General features: G+C 41.2%; 1 protein-coding gene across 3 annotated transcripts; it reads left to right on the forward strand.

Moving 5' to 3' along the window:
* The first annotated feature begins 1,866 nt into the window (after positions 1-1,866).
* On the forward strand, positions 1,867-20,269 carry vwa1 (von Willebrand factor A domain containing 1). 3 transcript variants are annotated; one of them, XM_086106645.1, is made up of 7 exons: positions 1,867-2,210; positions 9,549-9,665; positions 13,090-13,647; positions 15,907-16,236; positions 16,320-16,595; positions 17,203-17,244; positions 17,541-17,660. In XM_086106645.1, the coding sequence occupies exons 1-6, from the start codon at positions 2,195-2,197 to the stop codon at positions 17,214-17,216; spliced, it is 1,311 nt and encodes a 436-aa protein (XP_085962771.1). In that variant the 5' UTR covers positions 1,867-2,194; the 3' UTR covers positions 17,217-17,244; positions 17,541-17,660. The 3 variants fall into 3 exon arrangements, with proteins under 3 accessions (XP_085962771.1, XP_085962755.1, XP_085962764.1); XM_086106629.1 differs by lacking the exon at positions 17,203-17,244 and adding an exon at positions 19,206-20,269 and having other exon boundaries at positions 1,873-2,210; positions 17,541-17,810; XM_086106638.1 differs by lacking the exons at positions 1,867-2,210; positions 17,203-17,244 and adding exons at positions 9,256-9,474; positions 19,206-20,269 and having other exon boundaries at positions 17,541-17,810.
* Positions 20,270-21,268: the final 999 nt, after the last annotated feature.

The following is a 21,268-nucleotide window of genomic DNA, read 5'->3' on the forward strand; positions in this document are numbered from 1 at the left end:
CTCTGTTTTTCTTATTTTCTTTCTCATGTCATATCGAGACAAAATAAGATGCCAAAACCACCATTGGAGCATGAAGTTTCACTGTTGTCCAACAGGGGGCAGTTTCAACTTGCAAATCGATGTGAGGGATGATTTGTCCCGTAGCACAGTACAGTACACTACTGTCTACACTTGGCTTTGCTCCCATCCATTCGACATTTTAATGGGAATAAGATCTGAATCATGTGTTTAAACAAAAAAGAAGTGCTACAACTGTAAACCCACACAAGTGAAGGAGGCAGGCAGTCAAAGTCATGTGTAACTGTGCGTTGAGAATACTTTGTCAAAATAATATCCCTTCCTTGTCACTGAAGAATTTCCAGAGCCACATGTGCACTTTGTGTATCTCAGAAAGGCATCCTGTTTATGTTTCAACTCTAAAATATATCAAAATTTGAGCAGTTGCAGACCTCCTCATCTGAGATTCCAAATGATACACAGTAGCTTCATGTTTTGGAATCTCCGTCTTGTGAAGATTTAGGTATTATATGCTACTCAGTCCTACTCATGCAACTGACTAGTGATGAGAAACAGACACAAATGACGTACTGGGCCCACAAGTCCTCAGTCTTGATCTTTTTATCTTGCCAAAACCTGTGTGTATATTGGAGAATATCGAGTGGAAGAAATGTTAAGTGTTGAGAATGCTGTGCTCCTTTGATAGTGATGATGAATTTGAAAACCATAAATAGACAAACTACTGTTCCTCATGCTGGTCACAGGACCTTATATGAAGTATAATGCAGAATCATTCTTGAATGCAGCTCTGAATTCATTACAAAACCACCTATCATCCATCCATCCATCAAATTTCTGCACCACTTGGGCTCTATTTTCATGCCCAGTGCAAGTCTAGAGCATGGCGTGATCCAAATCTGTGCAGAGGTAGGCTCGACCAAGTTTCTATGTTTTCACAGACACAGTTAAAAATGGGTGTTTTGCGCCGTTTTGGGCGTGACCACAGTTGATTTTATTCGCTGCTAATCAAAGCTACTACTGTCATAACCTTTAAAAATGACGCACAAGAGGTGCACAGTCAGATAGTATGTGTCTGTGTCTGATTTGCATACTAAATACAGCTATCACCCCATGAAGAAAACAAACACTGATCACTATTTATAACAAAACAAACTGTACCACACGATGGAATTAAATGGATCACAGGTAACCAACTCGTTATACAGGGGGTCCTCAGTTTACACCTGAGTTTCAGCAGCGACCGGATTTGTGTGCAAGTTGGAACACGCAGAATCAGTGAGGAACAAACACAGTAGTAAGATCATGATTACAGTTAATATTTCTATGAAAACACCCCTAGGCCATAAATATTAAACAATAGCATACAAAACAGTATGGTAAATGAACGTGCCTTAATGTGCTGCTTACTGACATACCGTATTCCTAAAGTGCTCCACAAGCTAGCTCATTGCATACTATTTGTACTTCAAAATGTCAATATCATAAATATTCATGTTAAAACACACTTCTGCGGTCTTAATATAAAACAAATTAAATATCTTAAGTATGGCTGTAACACGGCTTCTTGTCGCACTCCTTGTAAATCTAAAAAAAAAAAAAAAAAGACACTTGACATCAGTATGGATTTTGTCTTCAAGAACAGAAGCTTTACAAACATTCTCGTAACAAAACGATGCTTTGACATCAGCTCCCTCTGTCAGTCGTCAGCCATCGATCCGCCTTCCAAACTAAAACCTCCTTCCTCCACTTCCGCCTAATCTCTGTTTGTGTGTGCTCAGCCTCACAATGGATTACTCATTGGTGAACAGACAGGTAGACGGGCTTGGCTCAAATCAGACAGGTTGAAACAAATACCCCCCTTTTCCCATATCACAAGCAGACAATGACAATCCTTTCCTCCCTCCTGTCACCATGTCAATTGGCAGAAGTTGAAACCAACGCAGTGGACTCTTTCACCTTGAGGGCACTCCCGGAGGGTGTGTATGTTTATGTACATAAAGTAAAAGCAGGAAGTTGGGAAACAAAAGACAGAGGCGAGCTGAAAGAGGACAACATGTTTTGAAATGAAAGGCAAGGAAGACTTGATTGGCGGATGTTGAGCGGATCACAAGGGGGACGGTGTTAACAGGACCAATGGAAAGCTGGTCATCTTTCTGTCCGTTTCAAGGACGTCAGGATGTTCGTCACACCTGGTGAGGCTTTCGCGTGTAAGTTTGAGTTTCAGCCTCACCCGTCCGTGAGGTTCTGCTCTGGTATGTCGGTCAACAGTCAAGATTTGACCAGGTGGGAGATTGTGGCTTTTGTTGCCTTTTGTGTCCGTTCTCCTATTTCTTTTACTTTGTAGTTTGGAGTGGAGAGAGGCGTGGTTTGTCTGATATCTTTAATTGGTTACAAGCTCCACCCTTGACTCAACCTGCCCAGACAAATTCCTTTGCAAATGTGCGCGTAATTATAACAGGTGCCTTCTTTTTTTTTTTTTTTTTTTAATCAGACTCACATACCACAAAAGTGACTTCAGCTACCTTTTGTGTGCATGTGTCGGTCGATGAGAGCATTTACTGTAGTCCACAAGTACGCATGTCATCTTACATGTGAGGGCTTGTGTGGGAGTTTTGTATGGAGTGTCACTGAGGGTGGAAAGCAGCTGGGGTTGCAGGATGTGAAGCAGAAGTGAGGGCGGGATGAATCACAATGGGAAGAATGAATGCACAATCCAGCTGCTATCCTCTGTGGCTTGAATTGTTTTGAAAAGTCTCGGCTAATAATAATAATAATAAAATAAAACAAAACAAAATAATAATAATAATAATAATAACCATGGTTGTATAGCACTTCTAGAAATAACATTTCACCATGCATGTATAAAACACCCAACAACAAAAGGTTTCAAGTAACAAAATAGCCACATACAGTACTGTGATTTTTTCCCAGTGCAAAGGGCTCTCTTCCATAAAATGTCCATTTAAGGATGGTAAATTGATAAACAGCAAACCAACATTAAGATGAAAAGCATTGTCTGCCATCTAGTGGTGAATGGTGACATTACAATTCAAAACTACAGGTGCTGCATATTGTCTGTTCGTCAGCCGCAAATTTGCCTATTTTCTGATTTTTGTTTATTTTTTTCTATTTTTTGTTTTGTTTTAATTAACCCCCCTCCCCCAAATGTTTTTGTTTGTTTGTTTTTTATTTATCAATGGGCCCAATTGCTGCCACTTGCCAGTCCCTGATCTAAGCTAGCTAGCCAACCACAAAACCTGACCCATGCCTCACGCTTGCATGGCAAAAACAGACCCTGTCAAAAAAAGAGGTTTTATTTGAGCCCTTGTGTAACACTCAGCACAGTACCAGACTGTGATGAGTGTGGGATTCGCCTGTTCAATCCTACCAAGTGTAGTCAGTTTGTGGCTCTTTCCACGGGCTAAAGTCGATGAGTCACCGCTGCTGACCTTTCTTCTCTGGTTTCTGAATAAGTGAGGCTTCATTATTTAGTGAATTGCTTGTTCTTTTGGATGAAAGTCATTTGCGCCATCGAAAACAAGGAAGCGCTTGGGGCAGATGGAGGGGTTGAATGGAATTTGATTTCCTTTCATATTGTTGAACTGTAGTCGGCAGGCCAGGATTCAGCCTACCGATGCAGTATCACTTACTCTGCTGATGGTTTTTGGAAACAACCAGTGAAGTGTTTCCATGAGACTTCAGGCTCATTCGTGGTCAAGTTTCTCTCACGCAGCTGGAGTCAGGATCCGTTGTATACAGGAAACCTTTCATCTCAAGAAAGTCATAACCTACATGTAGTCAAACACTGCACGTGCCTCTTCCCTTGTGCCTCATTTGATGGTCATCCTTTCACTTTGCGTTTTTGCTAAGCTAATAATATCCATACATTTATTCATCTAAGTTCCTCTGGACAAGAGACCCCATTGTGTGAGCTGAGTTCTCAAGAAAAGCCGAGGCTGCTCCACAGAGAACCTGCACTCACCCAACTTGGCCGAACCAAAAGCTGTGACATTTTACAGTGGAAACTTGTGGGTGTTGGCTTCTTTGCTGTTGTTTATTACAAAACAGATGTGCCAACCCTGGCCAAAGACAACCAGTAGTACTGAGGTTTACTCCAAAAAAGCTAGCAGGCATGTGGAAACTTGAATGTGCACTTTCAGCTACTCTGGGAAAATGCAACCCAGCTTCTTCAGGGCTTGTGTTTAACCTAACTTGTCCTATTTGATTAGGGGAGTCTAAGATTAAGCATTTCAAAGTCTTGGGTTCTTGTAGAACAAGATTTGAGAATTTGAGGTGGAGAGGTAGCTTCGAAGTGGCGTTTCATATTTTTATTCCAGCATATTACATGGCTGTTAACAGGGACAAATGTCATTGTAACACTGTGATCTCAAGTCTTATTCCCCCGATTCTCAATTTTTCAGAATGACCTATGACTGCTTGTAATATTATCTACTGGCCTCCCCATTTAAGTAATGGATGGAGCCATTCTAAAACAGGTGAACAATATCAATCTGAGTAATATCTTTCCCACATTTAAATTGGGATTTCCTTTGTGATGCACTCACCAAACAATGTCCGTTTGGTTGAAGGTGAAATGCCTTAACAGATAGAGCTAAACAGAAAAATACCCACTGTGAACATACACAGGATGCTGTTTAACGAGGGCAGGAAGGTACTACTGACGCATGTCGGGAGGTACCATTCTGTCAGCGCTTCTCAGGAAGGTAGAAGTCACTCGTCTGCATTTCTGATCATCTTCAAATCCCAGAGAGGGGAAGTACCGCCAAATCCTTTTCACTATTTTTGGCTTGGTTTTTTTTGGCTGTTATTCATGATGCTTGCAGTGTTTCCTCACTTTTTGTGAGCCAAAGCACTTATTTTACATTTTTTTTGCACCCAAAGGTTTGTACTCAGAGGTGCCACAGCAAGGCAGGCAATTGGCTGGTGCCTTGAGCTGTAAGGGGCCCAATTTTCAATTGCCTGCATTTGATCAACATTTGCTAGTTTGGAAGTAAAGATTCAGATTCAGAGCAGGATTGAGTATCTGAATAAATGTACATGCAGTTTCACTTTTCTCTTTTACAGTCAACTTACTTTAGGCCAAGGCGGGGGCAATGATCAACCCTACCTTGCAGATGGAGCTTCACCTTTCAGGATGTGTATCTTTCCTCTATCCATCCATGGGATGTGCCTTCATCACCTTCCATAATCATCACCCTTGCATCTATTTTCTCCTCAAGCTTTTGTCTTGATGTTTGGCCAAGTTCACTGAGGGACAGACTGCATTCTTTCTCTACACATAATGACTCACACGATACCAAATATCAAAGACTGGCAGAAAGGAAGAAAATACTGCTAACTATACATCGTGGGGAATTCAGTCAAAGATGACAGAGGCAATCATATTGCACACTGTCAAAACTGCGTGTAGAAAGACTTCTAATAAGTAATTACGCTGACATCGTTCCAAGCTATGAGTTATGAGCCCACTCCCTCCCCCAAAGGATGTGCTGCGAAAGTTCCATTATATCACACCCTCAATGAGATGAACAAAATGTCAGAATGTTTTCCGTTGCTGACATTTTACACTTTTTGCCTCTTCCTCCTGCACCTCCCACTGGGGGCACTGCCCGGCTTGAGACTGAGCTAAAGTTTACAGCACAGGACTGGTATTACATATTTCCTTCCCCCAAATGCGTCCACTTAGAGCAGGGGTGTCAACCTCATTTTTATCGTGGGCCACATTGTAGTTATGGTTTCCCTTGGAGGGTCATTATGAATTTTGGAAAACCATAAAAATGTTTAATCACCTCCACATATTACAAACACAGCACACAAAAAAGTGATGGATAACTAGTTTTAAAATCAGAAGTCAAGAATAATAACTGTTATTGTGGATTACATATGGCAATTTGAAATTTTGGTTCAGACTTTAGCAAGCATCATGGAACTTGACATGCTTGATTTGCTTCACCGGCCACATAAAATGATGTGGTGGACCAGATCTGGCCCCCGGGCCTTGACTTTGACACCTGTGACTTAGAGCAAAGATTGCAGAATCCCACATACGGATTGAGATGCTTGGACGTGCTGACACAAGACCGTGCGGTTGAAAACAGCTGGAAATGTCTGTGGATTGATGTGCAATACAGTCCAAACGCAGACTGTCATTTGAATGTACACGCGCTGCACACGGGTCAGTCATCTGTGCATTCTGTATGCTATGTGATTTAATACACACACGTGCAAAAAAAAAAGAAAAAAAAGAATTGAGATATGCTCATACTTTTCCAAGGGAGAATATTCAGCATATATCAAGCCGATTTACTGCCAAAAACGCTTGAAGAGGACTCCCATGTGTGGTTATAACACAGCCATTGACTGTGTACAGTACTGCTCATGCACATGTAAGAACATGTTCAAGTTCAGCAGAAGCGTTTCACATATGCCAGGATTGATGATGCAAATGCAATTAGAAATCAAACAGTGCTAGATTCAAGAGGGAAAAGTCCCAAACCTTGCTCAACTGTAATGGTAGTGTAGTGTTTAATCACTAGGTGTGTGTGTCCAAAAGGCTGCGTTCATAGTCAGTGCCTTTAGCGGAACAAAAGACGTATTTCAATCCCGAGTGTCACATTGGAATCCAGACCTTTGTTCAATGCCACTTGAATTCCAGCATCCTTCCTAGTCCATTTATCCCACCGGACCTCCTACTGCCTTTGTTTCCACTTGGCTTCTGTCACACAACACGCATACAAACACTGTGTTTAAGTATTTGTGGTGCCTTCTCTGTGTGCCAGAAGTTCTCTAATCTCTTCAATGGCAGAAACTCTTTTAGCCCCAATGAGTATCAAAGTTTAAGATGTCCAAAATACTCTGCAAGGGATTTTTTCCCCACTTTTTTTTCTTCAAAATTAAAAAAAAAAAAATAGAAAAGAAAGAAAATGGAGGAAATTGTTTCATTTGGGCCATTTGTTGATAACAAAGAAAACATTTGAAATCAGGTCTCGGAGTGCAAATAGACACTGTTATTGTTTCTGTTGAAAAGTGCTGAAAACGGTCACCTATGAAAACAGCACTTGCAAATATGCATTAAGTAAATTGGAGCAATATAAAGGGTGTTGATCCACTTGTGATTTTAACATTGACATACATGTCATATTTTCCTCAAATAGTTGCCAAGCCAGAATACAAAGTGCACAATAAATCAATCCATCAAACTTTATTTATATAGTACTTTTCATACACAAGAATGCAACTCGGAGTGCTGTACAATGCTTTAAAACATTTCAAACTTACAGAAACCCCCCAAAAAAATGCAAATGCAATAAATGCATAATGCTCAATCTGAGCAGAATAGTAAGCACCATTTAAAAATGGAAATATTGAACGTTCCTTACTGTTTAGTGGGCCTGAAATTACTCTTGCCCAATTGGTTTAAATTACGGTAAACGCAATGTTTTTTTTTCTGACTCTATTTTTGTTATATAATGATTGACACATCTCTTATGTAGCATATTTGGACTATAGTTCATGTGTTTTTTTCTCTTTACTCTGCCACAATTGTACCAATAGAGAGCCGAAATTTGGAATTATGTCACTTGAACCTTGCAGTGTAAATCCAGTCCAAATTTGGGGATGACGCACCCAGTGATGAATTGGGGAACAGCGTTTATTAGACTGGAGTCTCGCTATGTCAAAGGCAAAACCCAGACCTACAGTATGTCAATTAAAGATGCTCAAAGGACAATTTCGGATAAGACAATGAGTAGACAATGATTTGGTGACGTTACTAACTCCTGATTTGGGATTTAAATTACAGCGTTTTCAGTCTTTCTCTTACTTCTGTCTTCATGAGTTTTGTGTTGACAACATTCATCTTCTCTATGTGTAACTTTTTCAAAACACAACAAAAAATGTTGTTGTCATATAAGCACGCCATAAGTTTGACTGACTCTCTAGTCTAAAGGCTCTTAAAAGAAAAATTCGCCAAAGAGCAAAAGTCGATTGAAGATCATCCTAAATCAGATGGTATTCCCCTGTGGTGTTTACAACCTCATATCTATGGCTGACAAAGTGGGAAGAGGATGTTCTGTACTTAAAATGTATTTCCGTCCTTGCAAGGAGAACTATTCTGTCTCACATCCAAGATGCCGAATGGTGAACACGAGCTTCTTTACTATTCCTGGTTGGGGAAACTTGACAGGGGAGGAGTGGGGAAAGAACACAAGTGAGGTAAGTCAAGTTGGACAGAAGACGCCTGAGGATTTTTCTGTCGCGTTCACTTCACAATTAAATCTTACAGTGGATATACAGTAGTAGAGAAGTAGAAGAGAAGTGGAAACAACCAAGTGAATCTGTAAAACAAAAACACAACCAGTAGTTTTGGTGCTAGAACAATCATTTAAGTTGGAATGACTTTAAAACTTGACATTTATGGCAACAATGTTAGCCCAACAAAAGAAGCATGCAAAACAATTTGGTGAGGTGTTTCTTTCTTATATTTTTAACTTGGGTGACCAATACAGGCGACAATAGTTCTGTAAACTTGGTTCTTTGTTGTAAAATGTGGTAAAGCCAATGTTCACAGCTGCAAAATTGAAAATCCATCCATCCATCCATTTTCCGAACCGCTTGATCTTCACTAGGGTCGTGGGGGGTGCTGCAGCCTATCCCAGCTATCTTCGGGCAGTAGGGGGGGGGGGGGACACTTTTGCCCCATTGCTATGTAATAGTTGGACTAATTAACATCATAATATCCACCCCCATGCCACCCAAGACCGGTGCAAAAATGAGATCTCACTTGCTGATATGTACTGTATGTCAATCAAAGGGCAAACACAAATGGATGAAAGTCTTCCACAGATTGACAATCTGTTTGTCAATCAGCAAATAAATCCAAAAGGGAAGGACTGCCATCTGGTCTTTTTTGTTTTAATCAAGTATGTGAGCTACACAATCTTTCCGATCATATGTACAGGAAGTAGTGCGCCCATAATGATTACCATCAAATGAATTGACTGAAAAATATCTTTCATTGAACAAATAACATTTGAGGAAAAAAATGTAGGTCTGTGCTTCTGATCGTGTTTAGGCCAGACGTGTTTAGGCCAAGTAGGGCCTTGCTGCCCCTGACCGTCCATCACTGGTATTAAAAAGAAAAAAAATAGTCAAGAGCAAACGCAAGTACTAGCATTATTTTGAAACCCTCACATTGCCGGAAACGCTGCACTTCATTACAGTACCCTTGACAATGGTGTTTCGAGCTCATTTGCGGTACCGGACCGTCAGACTACTGGTTGGTCGAAGTTGTCTCACTTTCCAGTTTGTGTTTGGGGAGCGTCGTCGTTGATTTTATTCCAAATTAACGGAAGATACCGCACGGGACAAAAAGAAATCCTCAATTATGCTCTAACTGGGATTTTCTTTTTCAAACTTGGGAGTTCGTCGCTCCAGGTTGATTTTGTGGATGTACAGTCATATTGAAACGCCGCAGCAACACATTAGTGTTTTAATTTTTTTGTAATTAGGTGGGTGGACCAGTCCCTTTGTCGGTGCAGTAATGGAGAGCCACTTGCTGCTGACATGGATGCTCATGTGTTTGCTCCCGAAGACTTTGAATGCACAGGCGGGTGCACCTGAGGGAGGTGAGTCAAAATTATTATTATTTTTTTTTTTTAAAACAGAAAGGTAAGACACTCATAAAAATACGCTAGCACAATAGCGTCCAGTATATTTGAAGGAAGGACCCCACAATAGTGGTAATCAAGGAAACGGCAGAAAAAGATAAGGGACAGAGAGGGCCGTTTTGATTTTTTTTATGAAAGACTAAGCGCAGTGTAACCAAATTTATTTTCTTTTATTTTTTTTACTATAATAATGACGATGCTAATGTAGGGGGGGGGCAAAGAGAGAGAGAGAGAGAGAGAAAGAGAGGAGAGCGTTTGTATATGTGTACAGTATATAAATACATCTCAATATCGGTATTATTATTTATAATTAGTTATATTCTGTTACTATTGACTATTCCATTTTATTCTGCATTAACGTGTGTTTATTGACCAATTCTAGTTGTCTATTTGGTATTGCTTAAGATAAAATAATAATAATAATGATGCAATATCACATGATCGGTATTAATCTACTCACCAATCTTTTTGAAACAGATTCACTTACTGGTTCAGTAATTGTTTTCCAAAGTAAAAGCAGATGTTTTATTTTGATTAAAAAGAAAACAAAAGACTGTCTGTTTTCATGAAGGACAACATAAATCAGAGAATCTTTAATTTCATACGGATTATGACACAACACTGTACAATTCCATCCAGATATCTTGATCCTAATGGTTTCCAGGTTTTTGTTATTGTCACTTTTCTCTCTTGTCTGTCTGTCTATGAAAAAAAAACATGATGCATCATAATGTTATTGCGACTCAAATAGATGGTTCCTTCAAAACAAAAACCTCAAGCATTCAGGAGGCTAAACTCAGTGGTACATTATAACTGCTGAGTCTGTCATTGAGAGTTAATATAGTTGTTGTGAGTGAGATGCTGCCACTGTGCTATGTCCATGAATAGGTGATGATCGTGTTTAACCCCCACAAAGTTCAGCAGCAAAAAAGAGCTTTTGCACCTGTCTAAGTGTCATCTATTCAACCTTAACATATAGAAATAAAGGCAAATCTGCCTGTTTGCAGGGAAATTTTGAAAACAATGGCCCTATTGTGTGAAATGTAAATTAGAATCTTGCAGACTATTTTCTGTCGTACCTTAAAGCCATCTGCACTTCACATTTGCTTAGAAAAAAAAAATCTCCCCATATGTTTTGCAGGTTGCGAAACCATAGGGTGGGTTGGCTTCATCTTTCAATCAGGAGTCCACCAATAAATCTGGAATTCATTTCTTGTGGGTTAGGGGTAATCTCTGCACTCTACACAAACTCGGAAACGGATGCAAAATGTGGACAAAAATATTGAGACACATCTTAACAGTCACATAATCAGTCTGACTTTTGACTAACCAGTTTGTCTCAACGTGCTGTACTGGTGGTATTCGGACTCACTCTACCAGAAACAATCACTGCTCAAAGTCGGTTGTATTGGATATTTTAGGACAATTTTCTGATATTTAGGTGGCGTATCATCGTTCAAACGGTGCATAATGTTTCAATGACTCGCAGTAATATTATTTCCATGAAGGCCTTTCACGTCCTAATGTTGTTCATTATGGTGGCACGTGGAGCACTCAGTATTTTTTTTGTGGATGGCATTTGGTGTGAAAGGTTTGAGAATTACTTGACTTGATCCCATCTCTTAAATTCTTAATCTTACCAAAATATTTTGGTCACTTCTTCCCCCCCCTCCCACACACACACAGTTCAAAAAGGCATTCTTGGACGAGTTTGATGTGGAACAAACTGACACCCCATGACCTTGAAACCCATCATACTTTTTAGGAAAGAACTTAAACAGAGAGACATCAGGCCCTCTCTCAGAATTGCCTCCATACTGTCCTCCATTTTGTGTACGTCAAGCCTTCATACTTTGGCTACAGATGTTTCAGAAAACAGCATACCTGCACAAAACTACAGATGGTGGTGAGGGAGGCGGTTGTTGTGATATGGCGAACCCCCACACACTCCAAAGTCCAAACAGTGAGACTTATTGGAAAGAATTCTCCATTGAGATAGAAAGACAAGCAGCAAGCATGTGTTTGGATGTGTTAGAATTGTGTAAAGCTTCACACATCACTGCATATATTGAGACCTATGAGAAAAGGTTCTAATTATGATTACGATCATTCTTTCTGAGTGCATATCTGATCTGTGACACTTACATGTTTGGTTTACTTTACTTCCCACTCATGGTCTAAAAATCTCACACTCCAAAATGCCCTGTTAGGTCCTCCCTCTATTGCTGTCACTTTTTGCAAAGCGTGCGTTACCATCCAAACATTCCTTGCCGTCTCTCACATGGAACTACCCGCAGACTGCCCCTCTTCTTTTTTTATAGCCTTCTCTGTTCCCTCTCCCAGCCTCCTTTCTACACTCACCCGACACCCTTTGGCCAAATAATCTTAATTTGGTACCCACCTCCTGCATGTCCCCTAAAAAAAAAAAAAAAATAAGAAGAAACAAAGTATTTGAATCAACTTCAAATGGAATATCTAGTTTTTAGGTGATTATCTAGAAAATGTTTGTATTTCTGATAATAAAGACAAACATAAGAAACATACCCAGCCAAAACATGACCTCCTTCACGTACATACTGTAACTCACTAGCCTGAAAAACTGAGAGGCGACTCTGACTACTGAGCTTGGGAGCTTTTTATAAGCACTCCGACTCTGATGATATCATATTGACGGTTTCACTTTGGGGTTGCTATATTTGTTGTGCGTCCGTCTGTCTTATCGTCACTGTAATTGCAGACGTTCATGCTTTAAAATCAGTTTATATAACCTTTGGTGGGGGCTGGGGGGTTCGACGTCAGATGCTGAGTTTGAGAATGTGTAACGTGTATATTTGAGGCATGAAAGGAAACCGCTGAAAAGCTTTGAAATTGCTGAGACTGAGACTGCAGATGAACATCACAATCAACTACCGGTACTTGTTTGGAGAATGATTTTAGGGATGGAGATATGGAATTGTGGGGGGAGTTCAGAGAAAGAGATCCAGATGGGTGCAGATATGCAGTTTTGATGGTGCTAAATTATAGGACTAGATAGTGTGAAAAAGAAAGAATGTGCTATCACAGTTTTCCATGTGTACAGTTTCTTCTGAATTCTACAGAGCCAAAAATTCAGAATCAGAAAACTCATCCCAGCTGGGCAACTCATGTAATACAGAGTGGCCCAGTTATTGACAAAACTTTACAGTATAAGTAGAAAAATAAACACCAATTGCGATGTAGGCCAGTCCGTGTTTTTCCTGCTGATTTTTGCAAGTGGTGGGTAAAAAGCAACAAAAAAAATCCCTAATTTTCAAAAATAAGTACATCATCTCTGTCTGGAATATATCTGACCAAACAATGGTTGACTTCAAACTTTTTGTCACATTCATATTTTTCTACACAGTTCTTAACTGCTGCGAGGGGGACGTCCTTTTCCTGTTGGATTCCTCCGGCAGCGTGTCGTCCTATGAGCACTCCCGCATGCTCGACTTCCTGTCTGGGCTCCTCCTGCCATTTTCCCTGGGGGAGGATCAGGTGAGGATTGGCCTTCTCCAGGTGGGCACCCAACCTCGCGTTGAGTTTGGCTTTGATACCTTCCGCACTCAAAGTGGCCTGCAAGGGGCTTTGAGGGGCACCAAACCCCTCAGGGGGGACACCAACACCGTAGAGGCGCTGAAAATTGCAAAGGATCAAGTGCTGAGACCAGGACCTGTGGACGGGGCTCGTCCGGGGCTCCCGAGGGTGCTGGTGTGGCTGACGGATGGAGTGAAACCGGGCGATGTGATTGGCCCAATGACTGAGCTGAGGGAGGAGGGTGTGGCCGTGCTGGTGGTCTCCACCGGCCATGGTAACTATCAGGTGTTGAGGCAAGTTGTGTCGCCACCTGTTGAGAACCACCTGTACTTCGTGGACATTGATGACATGAGCATCATCTTAGAGGATCTGCGAGATGCCATCATCGGTGAGTTTGACGTATATCAAAGCCTAAAATTGAGAAGTCGTTTGAAATCTATCTCCATTATCCTATTGTACTTTGTATTTGCTGTACATGGCAACCTTCTTTGTATGCGCCGCAAATCGTGCAAGAGTCACAGATTGTGATAAGTAATGGAGCCGTAGCTGCCAGCGACTGGAAGCCTGAGCTCACGTTTTTACTTTCCTGCTAATTTACTGAAGTTGTAATATAACTTTAACAAGCAAAATCAATGGGTGCCGCCATGTTTGATGACACAGTGGCGGAACACACACTGTGGCAGTTCTGCAATTTTAGGTCCAGTGCAGAAGGCCTCAGATAATGATCAATCATCGGTTTTCTGGGTTTGGTCATGTGATATTCACAAGCTGAGCCCTTGGGCACTATGATGCCATTTGAAATGGATAAAAATGGGTGGATTTTGCTGCTTGATTCATCTTCTTTAAAATATTGATGAGAATATCATCTTTAGACTAGTGGGGGTGCATTGACCATATTATTGTAAAGAACATTTTGGACTTGACTTCCCCTTTAAACTTACAACATTTACTGTGTATATCTATATATTTTTTTTAACCTATTTTATGTAGAAAGGACTATTTTTCTTCTGTGGCAGCACAGCGACTCATATAAGAAGGTTCTGAGAAGTATTTAATGAACATATTTGTCTGATCTCGAAGTGCAGTGCAATGAACTAGTGGCTCGGATGTCTCCCGCCCAGATGGAAGGTTGAATCTTGGCTCCAGCTTTTCTTTGTCCCCTTTGTTTCCAAGCCTTCCTTTGTACTCTTTGTTCCTCACACATCAAAAAAAATATGCATGCTAGGTTCTTCAAAGACTGTAAGTTTTCTTTTATCTGCCCTGCAATTGGCGGTCGACCAGTGTAAGGCGCAACAACAGGCGTGAATTGTTGACATTTATACTGTACTGTATTTGTTTTAGTTAAATTGACAATGCGGCTTTCAGTGGCAATGATGATGCCAAATTGCATCCATTTATTTAAATATAAACTCGCTCTGTGTTGCAAAGTCACCAACAAAGTCTTTCTATTGAAACATTTTGCCGAGTCAACAGTGGGCCTCACTTGCGCAAGGTCATTGCTCTTGGATGGACATAAACATTTTTCCACCAAACTGCAATGACCACTTGGAAGTGCCAATACTCATATCATAAGTTGCATTTCGAGTTGCTCGAAGTTCCATGCGTGCTTCTGCAGACACGGACACTGGACGGCAATCCGGACTCATGACTGAGCTCATGTGTAATGAGATAGTATGATCTATTCAGGGATTAATGAGTTGTTACATCCCACGCTACTGTGACAGACACGACACCTACAGATGCATATATTCTTTCCTATATATAGACTGAGGAACACGTCCAGTTCTTCGCTGCCAGATTAGGTAGCTGCCTGGACACCCCCCCCCCCAGGGACTCCTCGACAATTTTACATTCACACTGCTGCTCAAAGCCACGTTGCATTGCATGAATGAATTCGTCATACTGTATGTGCACAACAAAGACCAACAGATCATCTTACATGCCCAGATAACACCTCGGTGTTATGTTATTATTTTGCCTCAGGGCCTGACTGGGTTGTCTATATCAAGGTCTTATTGCAGGGGTTATAAATGTATTGAGAAACCCAAGCTGGTCTACACTCTGGTTTCTGTCTCAAGCTGAGACATTTTTAGCACCCTGTCTTGCCCCATCGTCTGAATGATCGTGCGGTCTAGAATACCGAGAAATGTTTCTATATCGTGATTTCTGCATCGGGGGCAAGTACCGAATTAACTGCATAATTAATGTCTACAAATGTACGTACTTGTTGTATATACAGGTGTATATTTACTGTGTCTGTCTGACCTTGTGTTTCTGGTGGCACTCGCTATGGTATGCAGTGGCCCATAAAAAAACATAGTGGACTCAACTGCAAATTTTCTTCATTACGCTGTGGGATACAAACAAAGTGATGATGTTTTCTGTCAAGCAACAAGTGGCAGTGCAAATGTGTTACATGACCAGATCCAAAAACATTCCAGAAGTTTAATTAATGTACTGCAAAGCCCATATGCTGTTTACATTTTTATTTGATGAATGGTTTACAATTATGCTTGCTCGTATAGTAAAGTACATTGATGTTGAAAGAGCACACAGGACTGTAATTTTAATATGTGGGCTGCGACAGATTTTTATTCATAGAAAACATCACGTTTATGTACATATTTCTCCATCATGCCTTCCACAGAGATAATCCGTGCCGAACGTATCAATGTCCGGGATGTGTCCTCTAACGCTGCCACGCTCCAGTGGCGACCTGTTCTGTCCGGTTTGGCGGGCTACTATGAGATCCGCTTTGGTCCACTTCCATCAGGCGGGACAGGAACTGGAGGAAGCGGTCCTGGGACCAGTCCGAGCACTGGTGGGAGTCATTACCAGAGACTGGTTCAATCATCAGATTCCGACACTGTCAGGCTAACAGGCCTAAAGCCTGACACAACCTATACTGCCACTTTGACTCCAGAGTCCAATGAACAAGCTTTTAACACTCTGTCGGTCACCTTCACGACACAATCAGGTTGGATTTTAAACCTTGTAAACTTGATATATAAGCAAATATGATCTTTGCTTATATATGATTTGGTCTCGCTGTCCCACCAGAAATCCAAAGTCTGGCGAAGGTCACGGTGTCAGAGTCAGGGCCGACCAGTGTTCGAGTGAGCTGGGGTCCTCTCCAGCCGGAGGCTGTCACAAGTTATTTCATAGAATACTCTGCCCTGCCCACTGGAAAGCTACATACTGTCACAGTGGACAAGCGGCAAAACTCCACGCTTCTCAAGAACCTCCAACCGGATAGCACCTACCTGGTCACTGTAAGCGCCCGGCATTCATCGGGGAAGGAGAAGGCAATGTCGGTCAAAGCCTGCACGCAGGAAGGTAAGCTGTACGAACAACTTGGTGGCTAACTAGCAGTGGCGGAGCATCGGGCCCAGGAAGGCCTTCTCTGCTGTCCTAAACGTTATCGGAAGCACTGACCGACATTTTCAACTGACATTTTAATATTTATTTCATGAAATTGTATGAAATAGTTCACAAAAGTCTATTCTGTTCAATTTGTAGAATTTCTCTTGGCCGCTCTGCTTCCAGTCCTTGTATTGTTGTTTAAAAGTTTTACAAGGTGCAATTGTCAATCTGATCTGTCCAGAACCTTCAGAAGCAGTCATACTGACAGATGCAACTCAAACTTTACAATATTAGCAATTGGACAGGTTCTTTAACCAGTCAGATATGAAGTATGACTGTGCTGAGCTGTAAATGAATCGAATGATAAAAATCACAAAAACACACTAACTTAGTGGTGGTAAAGAAGTATTTCCTCAGCAGGGATGAGGGAAATCTAATAATAGATTGACTGCAGGTGAAAATAATCTTCCTGCTGCAAGCATGTCTTCGTGTTCTGGTCAGGATTAATGTTTATTCTCATTGTCCATTAACTAAAATAAAATAATAAAATATATCCATAACAGACTGTTATATCCTACAGCTCGTGCGATGTGACAGTGTTGGTATGAAGAGGTTAAGTCAGGTAAATCCCCATGGCGGTTGCTCACTCCATTGGGAATTGGCTCTGGGATCAAGGTTCCTTCGCTAAGGGACCATTCACTCGTTGCCGTTTGTACCATGCTTGGGCATGCTTGAAAGTGTCTGGTTCGCTTGACTAACATGAGTGCTCCGATGTGTGCTGACGGGGAGTCCACTTCCTTTTCATGGGCGCAAAACCAGGGCGTGTTGGATAATCATTATGTACATTCTACCCAGTAATTTATGAAAACTGCCACCTTCTATTCTTGTATAGCTGCTGATTTCTGATATGTTTTGCAGAGACTCCAGCCCTGACTGACCTGCAGCTGACTACAGTGGACAGCCACTCGTTGCAGGTTGACTGGAAAGGAAGCTTTGATGGTTTGAGGGGCTACTGGCTCACCTGGGAAGGGCAACAAAGAGTGGCCCACCGCTCTTCTTTCTACCTGCCGCCCAGCTCTCTGTCCACGCGACTCACCAACCTTCCCCCTTCCGCAAGGGTTTGCGTGTCACCCATTTATAAGACAGCACGTGGGGAGGGACTGTGTTGCATGGCAAAATTTGCCTCAGGTGAGCAGCATGCTCTGCATGTTTATTGTTCTCAAAAAATATAGAGTAGTGATTGGCAGCTGGCAGCCTGTGATTCACATGTGGTCTGTGCCCACACGCTGAGTGGCCCCATGATTTTATTTTTTTCAGAATAAATGTTTGGGGCGGGGTAGATTGGGAACATTTTTCCTCGACTACTATGCCATCATTTAAGCCGCCACTCCCTACAGTAAACCCCTCGCCATCACCCATTCGGTGTTTGCTGTCGTGCTTTTTTGTCAATTTTTTTTTTCTTGTCCAGTGATAACTCGATATTGTTGTTTTCGCGCGTAATTCCACTTTCTGCCACTGGGGTGGCACACTGTTGTTTACCTTTGTGTAAAGTTGAAAAAATTAGGAAACAGAACGCTCAGTATTCCAAGATAACCCTCCTTTATTTTGCTGATTAGAAAGAGATTATTGAGCATCTCAATTGTCTTTACCTAACTTTCCTCATGTGAATTCTCTCAGTCCTTTCTCAGATGTGTGGGTTCCCCATAAATTCTGCCGAGTAAGAAGTTGCCAAACAAACATCACTAGAAAAAGCAGAGTGCTTTTATGGAGCTTGCTAAAATTTTGTTAAGTTGTGTAATGAAGCAACAACATATTTGCGGTGTGTACTGCTTAGAACATTGCTCTTGGAAGAGAACGTTTTCCTTTGACATATGGTGCACGGCACATTTGGAGGTCAATCATAATCAATAACAAATTTGCATACACTAGTTAGGCTCACTATTCTTTTTGTTGTACAGCTTAGGTCAGCACCACAAGGCAGAGAAAGGACAGGGAGAAACAGAAGCACTGTAGTTGGACAAAGGATACCTAATTTTGATAGAGTGCCTAAATCATTTTTTGTGTGTTTAAATCTCCTTACAAGTGATACATATCACTGTGCTTAAATATGGGTCGTAGATGGTACCGTAGGTTTCACTCACTCATTTTCAGTGGTATCAGTCTTATAATGACAGGGTTTATCCAATCTGTCCTTTTACCCCAATGTCACATCTAAGGGCCTGATTTAGATCTGAAAATATTGCAATCTTTTTTTTTGGGCTGCATACACTGTCAAATTAGGTCACTTGAACTATGTTTATTCAATATTCAATTTATTCAATGCAGCCAGTCAGACTAATTCTGATTCTAAATCATTTTGATTCAGGCTGGCATACATTGAGACTGAGATTAATCTGAAAACTGAAATTGGTTATGAAACATGCCTGTTACTACATATTAATCAAGTAATTCAAAAACAAGTTACACAAAAGTAAAAGGTTTTACTTTTCCTTTGGATCTGGTGCTGCACTTTGCTCTCATGCAAATTCACCATTTCATTATTATTTATGCTCATTGTGTTGTGTTCTCCTTCTGCCCTTCTAGATGCGTCAACGTACGGCTACCGATCATAACACTGCCGTAGCAGCGAGTGCACCTAACCAAACATGGAGGCTCACGGCAAAAAGAACAATGTTGACTTTTCATTCAGAATTCTTTCCCATGGCTCTCCTTGCTCCGTGAATATCATCCAGGAATGATGTGTAGCTTGGCGTACTGAGCACTCGTGTGGAAAACATAGACATTAAGGAGTGGTCTGCTACAATGTGGAGCATGCTGTCTGAAAAAAGTTGCAACACAAAAGAACTACTTGTGTTCATATTTCTATTAGCTTGCCTGGTTGAAATGTTTATACTCTGTGTTAATGCTTCCCCAGTCAGGTATAATTTTAGAAACATATCTCAATTTAAAGATTATTTAATAGCATCCAACAATCGTTTTTAATGCAACATTTTGTGTATAGCTGTTCTATTAGAGGCCCATTGGAGTCTGTTAAAAACATAAGCATTCAATCTAAGAAATGTATCTCGGGTCTTTGTTGAAAGGCTATGCTGAGTGTCCATTGGGGGATTGACGTGGCTTGTTTTGGAGACTATTTTGCACCAACGGGGCAGTATTGCCCTAAGCATTTGTTTTGATTATTTTTTTTTTTTATTATACACCATACCTGTAAGAGAAAAGTTAACATTTTGGTCTATTCTTATAACAAGTACTTATAAACATTGCATTTGGCAACTCCTAAATGACAATGCACTGTTCTGTAACAACCCTTCAGTGTGACCTTTGACCAAACAAGTATAATACAAATGTCTTGATTCCATCAGTAATATTTATTCACACCAGGTAACTGGGATTATAATTAAAGTTATTAATAGTTAATACACGAGTATGACGTTGTCTTTTTCCATATCAAGGCTGTCACAGATTTAGTCTTTGCTGCCCTCTACTGTCAACAAGCACAGCAGTTTACTTTTATTAAAACAGATCAACGTCCGCTGAGAGTTTAAAAAAAATCTATATTTTATTTTTTCTGTTGACCTGTTCTCTACTTTGTAAGATCAGCTCACAATAAAGCCATTTAATGTTTTTTTGGGGTATATCCAGCCTAATTTCTTGGGTCTTTGTCATTTTTTCGGTCCTTTTAAATGGCAACGGACAAGGTTCAGCACATTTTGACAATCCATTTATCCGTCTACTTTCAACACCAATTATCTTGAAGACGGTCGCGGGGAGTTGCTGATTTCGGGCGGAAGGCGGATTACACCCAAAAGTGGTCGCCAGTCAATCGCAGGGGACATATAGAGACAAACGACCATTCACATCCACACCGTCACTGAGTGGGAACCGATCCAAAGGTGGCCGCACCTGAGTCAGGCGTGTGTACCACTACACTATCAGTAACTCACTAAAACAATGTTTTTAATACATCGGTTAGTGGAACTGCGTTTAATTTACTGTTGCCAAAACAAATCCCAATTGTATTTACATGAATGTGTGTGGATTAACCCGAATATATAGAAACTCGTTTAATCTTGAATTAAATGGACACTGAAAGTTTGATTCAAAATCAACTCTCGTTTTTTTAATCACACGTTGAACGTTGACTGGGGCGGTGTGGTGAGCGACTGGTTCGCACGCCCGTCTAACAGTGCACAGGTGTAAGGTTCGATTCTGGCTCCGGCCTTCCTGTGTGGAGTTTGCATGTTCAATTTAATATGCATGGTTTTTTTTTAGGAATTCAGGAGGAAACCGGAGTACTCGGAGAAAACCCACGCAGGCACGCGGAGAACATGCAAACGCAACACAGTAATGTCGGAGCCCGGCGGAATAAAACTCTGCACCTCAGCATTGTGAGACGGACGTGTTAAACTCCTTGATCCAGGAGGTATCAACGGCTGACTGGGGACCAGTTCAGAGTGTAGTCAGCCTTCTGCTCGAAGTCAGCTGGGATTGGCTTTAGCAACCCCTCCAGACACACACAAAATCTTATTTAGAACAAGCGGTGTTGAAAATGGGTGGATGATCTCTAAAATGTTTGAATAGAAATCGCCCTCTGTGTTAGACGTGCGATCGAACCTGCCGTAAACCGAGGACCGTGCAGAGTTTGA

The sequence above is a fragment of the Hippocampus guttulatus genome, chromosome 1 (assembly GCF_054856545.1).
Source record: "Hippocampus guttulatus isolate MCC_2025c chromosome 1, RoL_Hgut_1.0, whole genome shotgun sequence".
NCBI lineage: Eukaryota > Metazoa > Chordata > Actinopteri > Syngnathiformes > Syngnathidae > Hippocampus > Hippocampus guttulatus.

Bases quoted from the DNA above. Each gene is read 5' to 3' on its own strand.
- vwa1 (XM_086106629.1), top strand. The intron at 16,596-17,540 runs GTAAGCTGTACG...TATGTTTTGCAG, and splicing joins CAAAGCCTGCACGCAGGAAG to AGACTCCAGCCCTGACTGAC. The intron at 17,811-19,205 runs GTGAGCAGCATG...CTGCCCTTCTAG, and splicing joins CATGGCAAAATTTGCCTCAG to ATGCGTCAACGTACGGCTAC.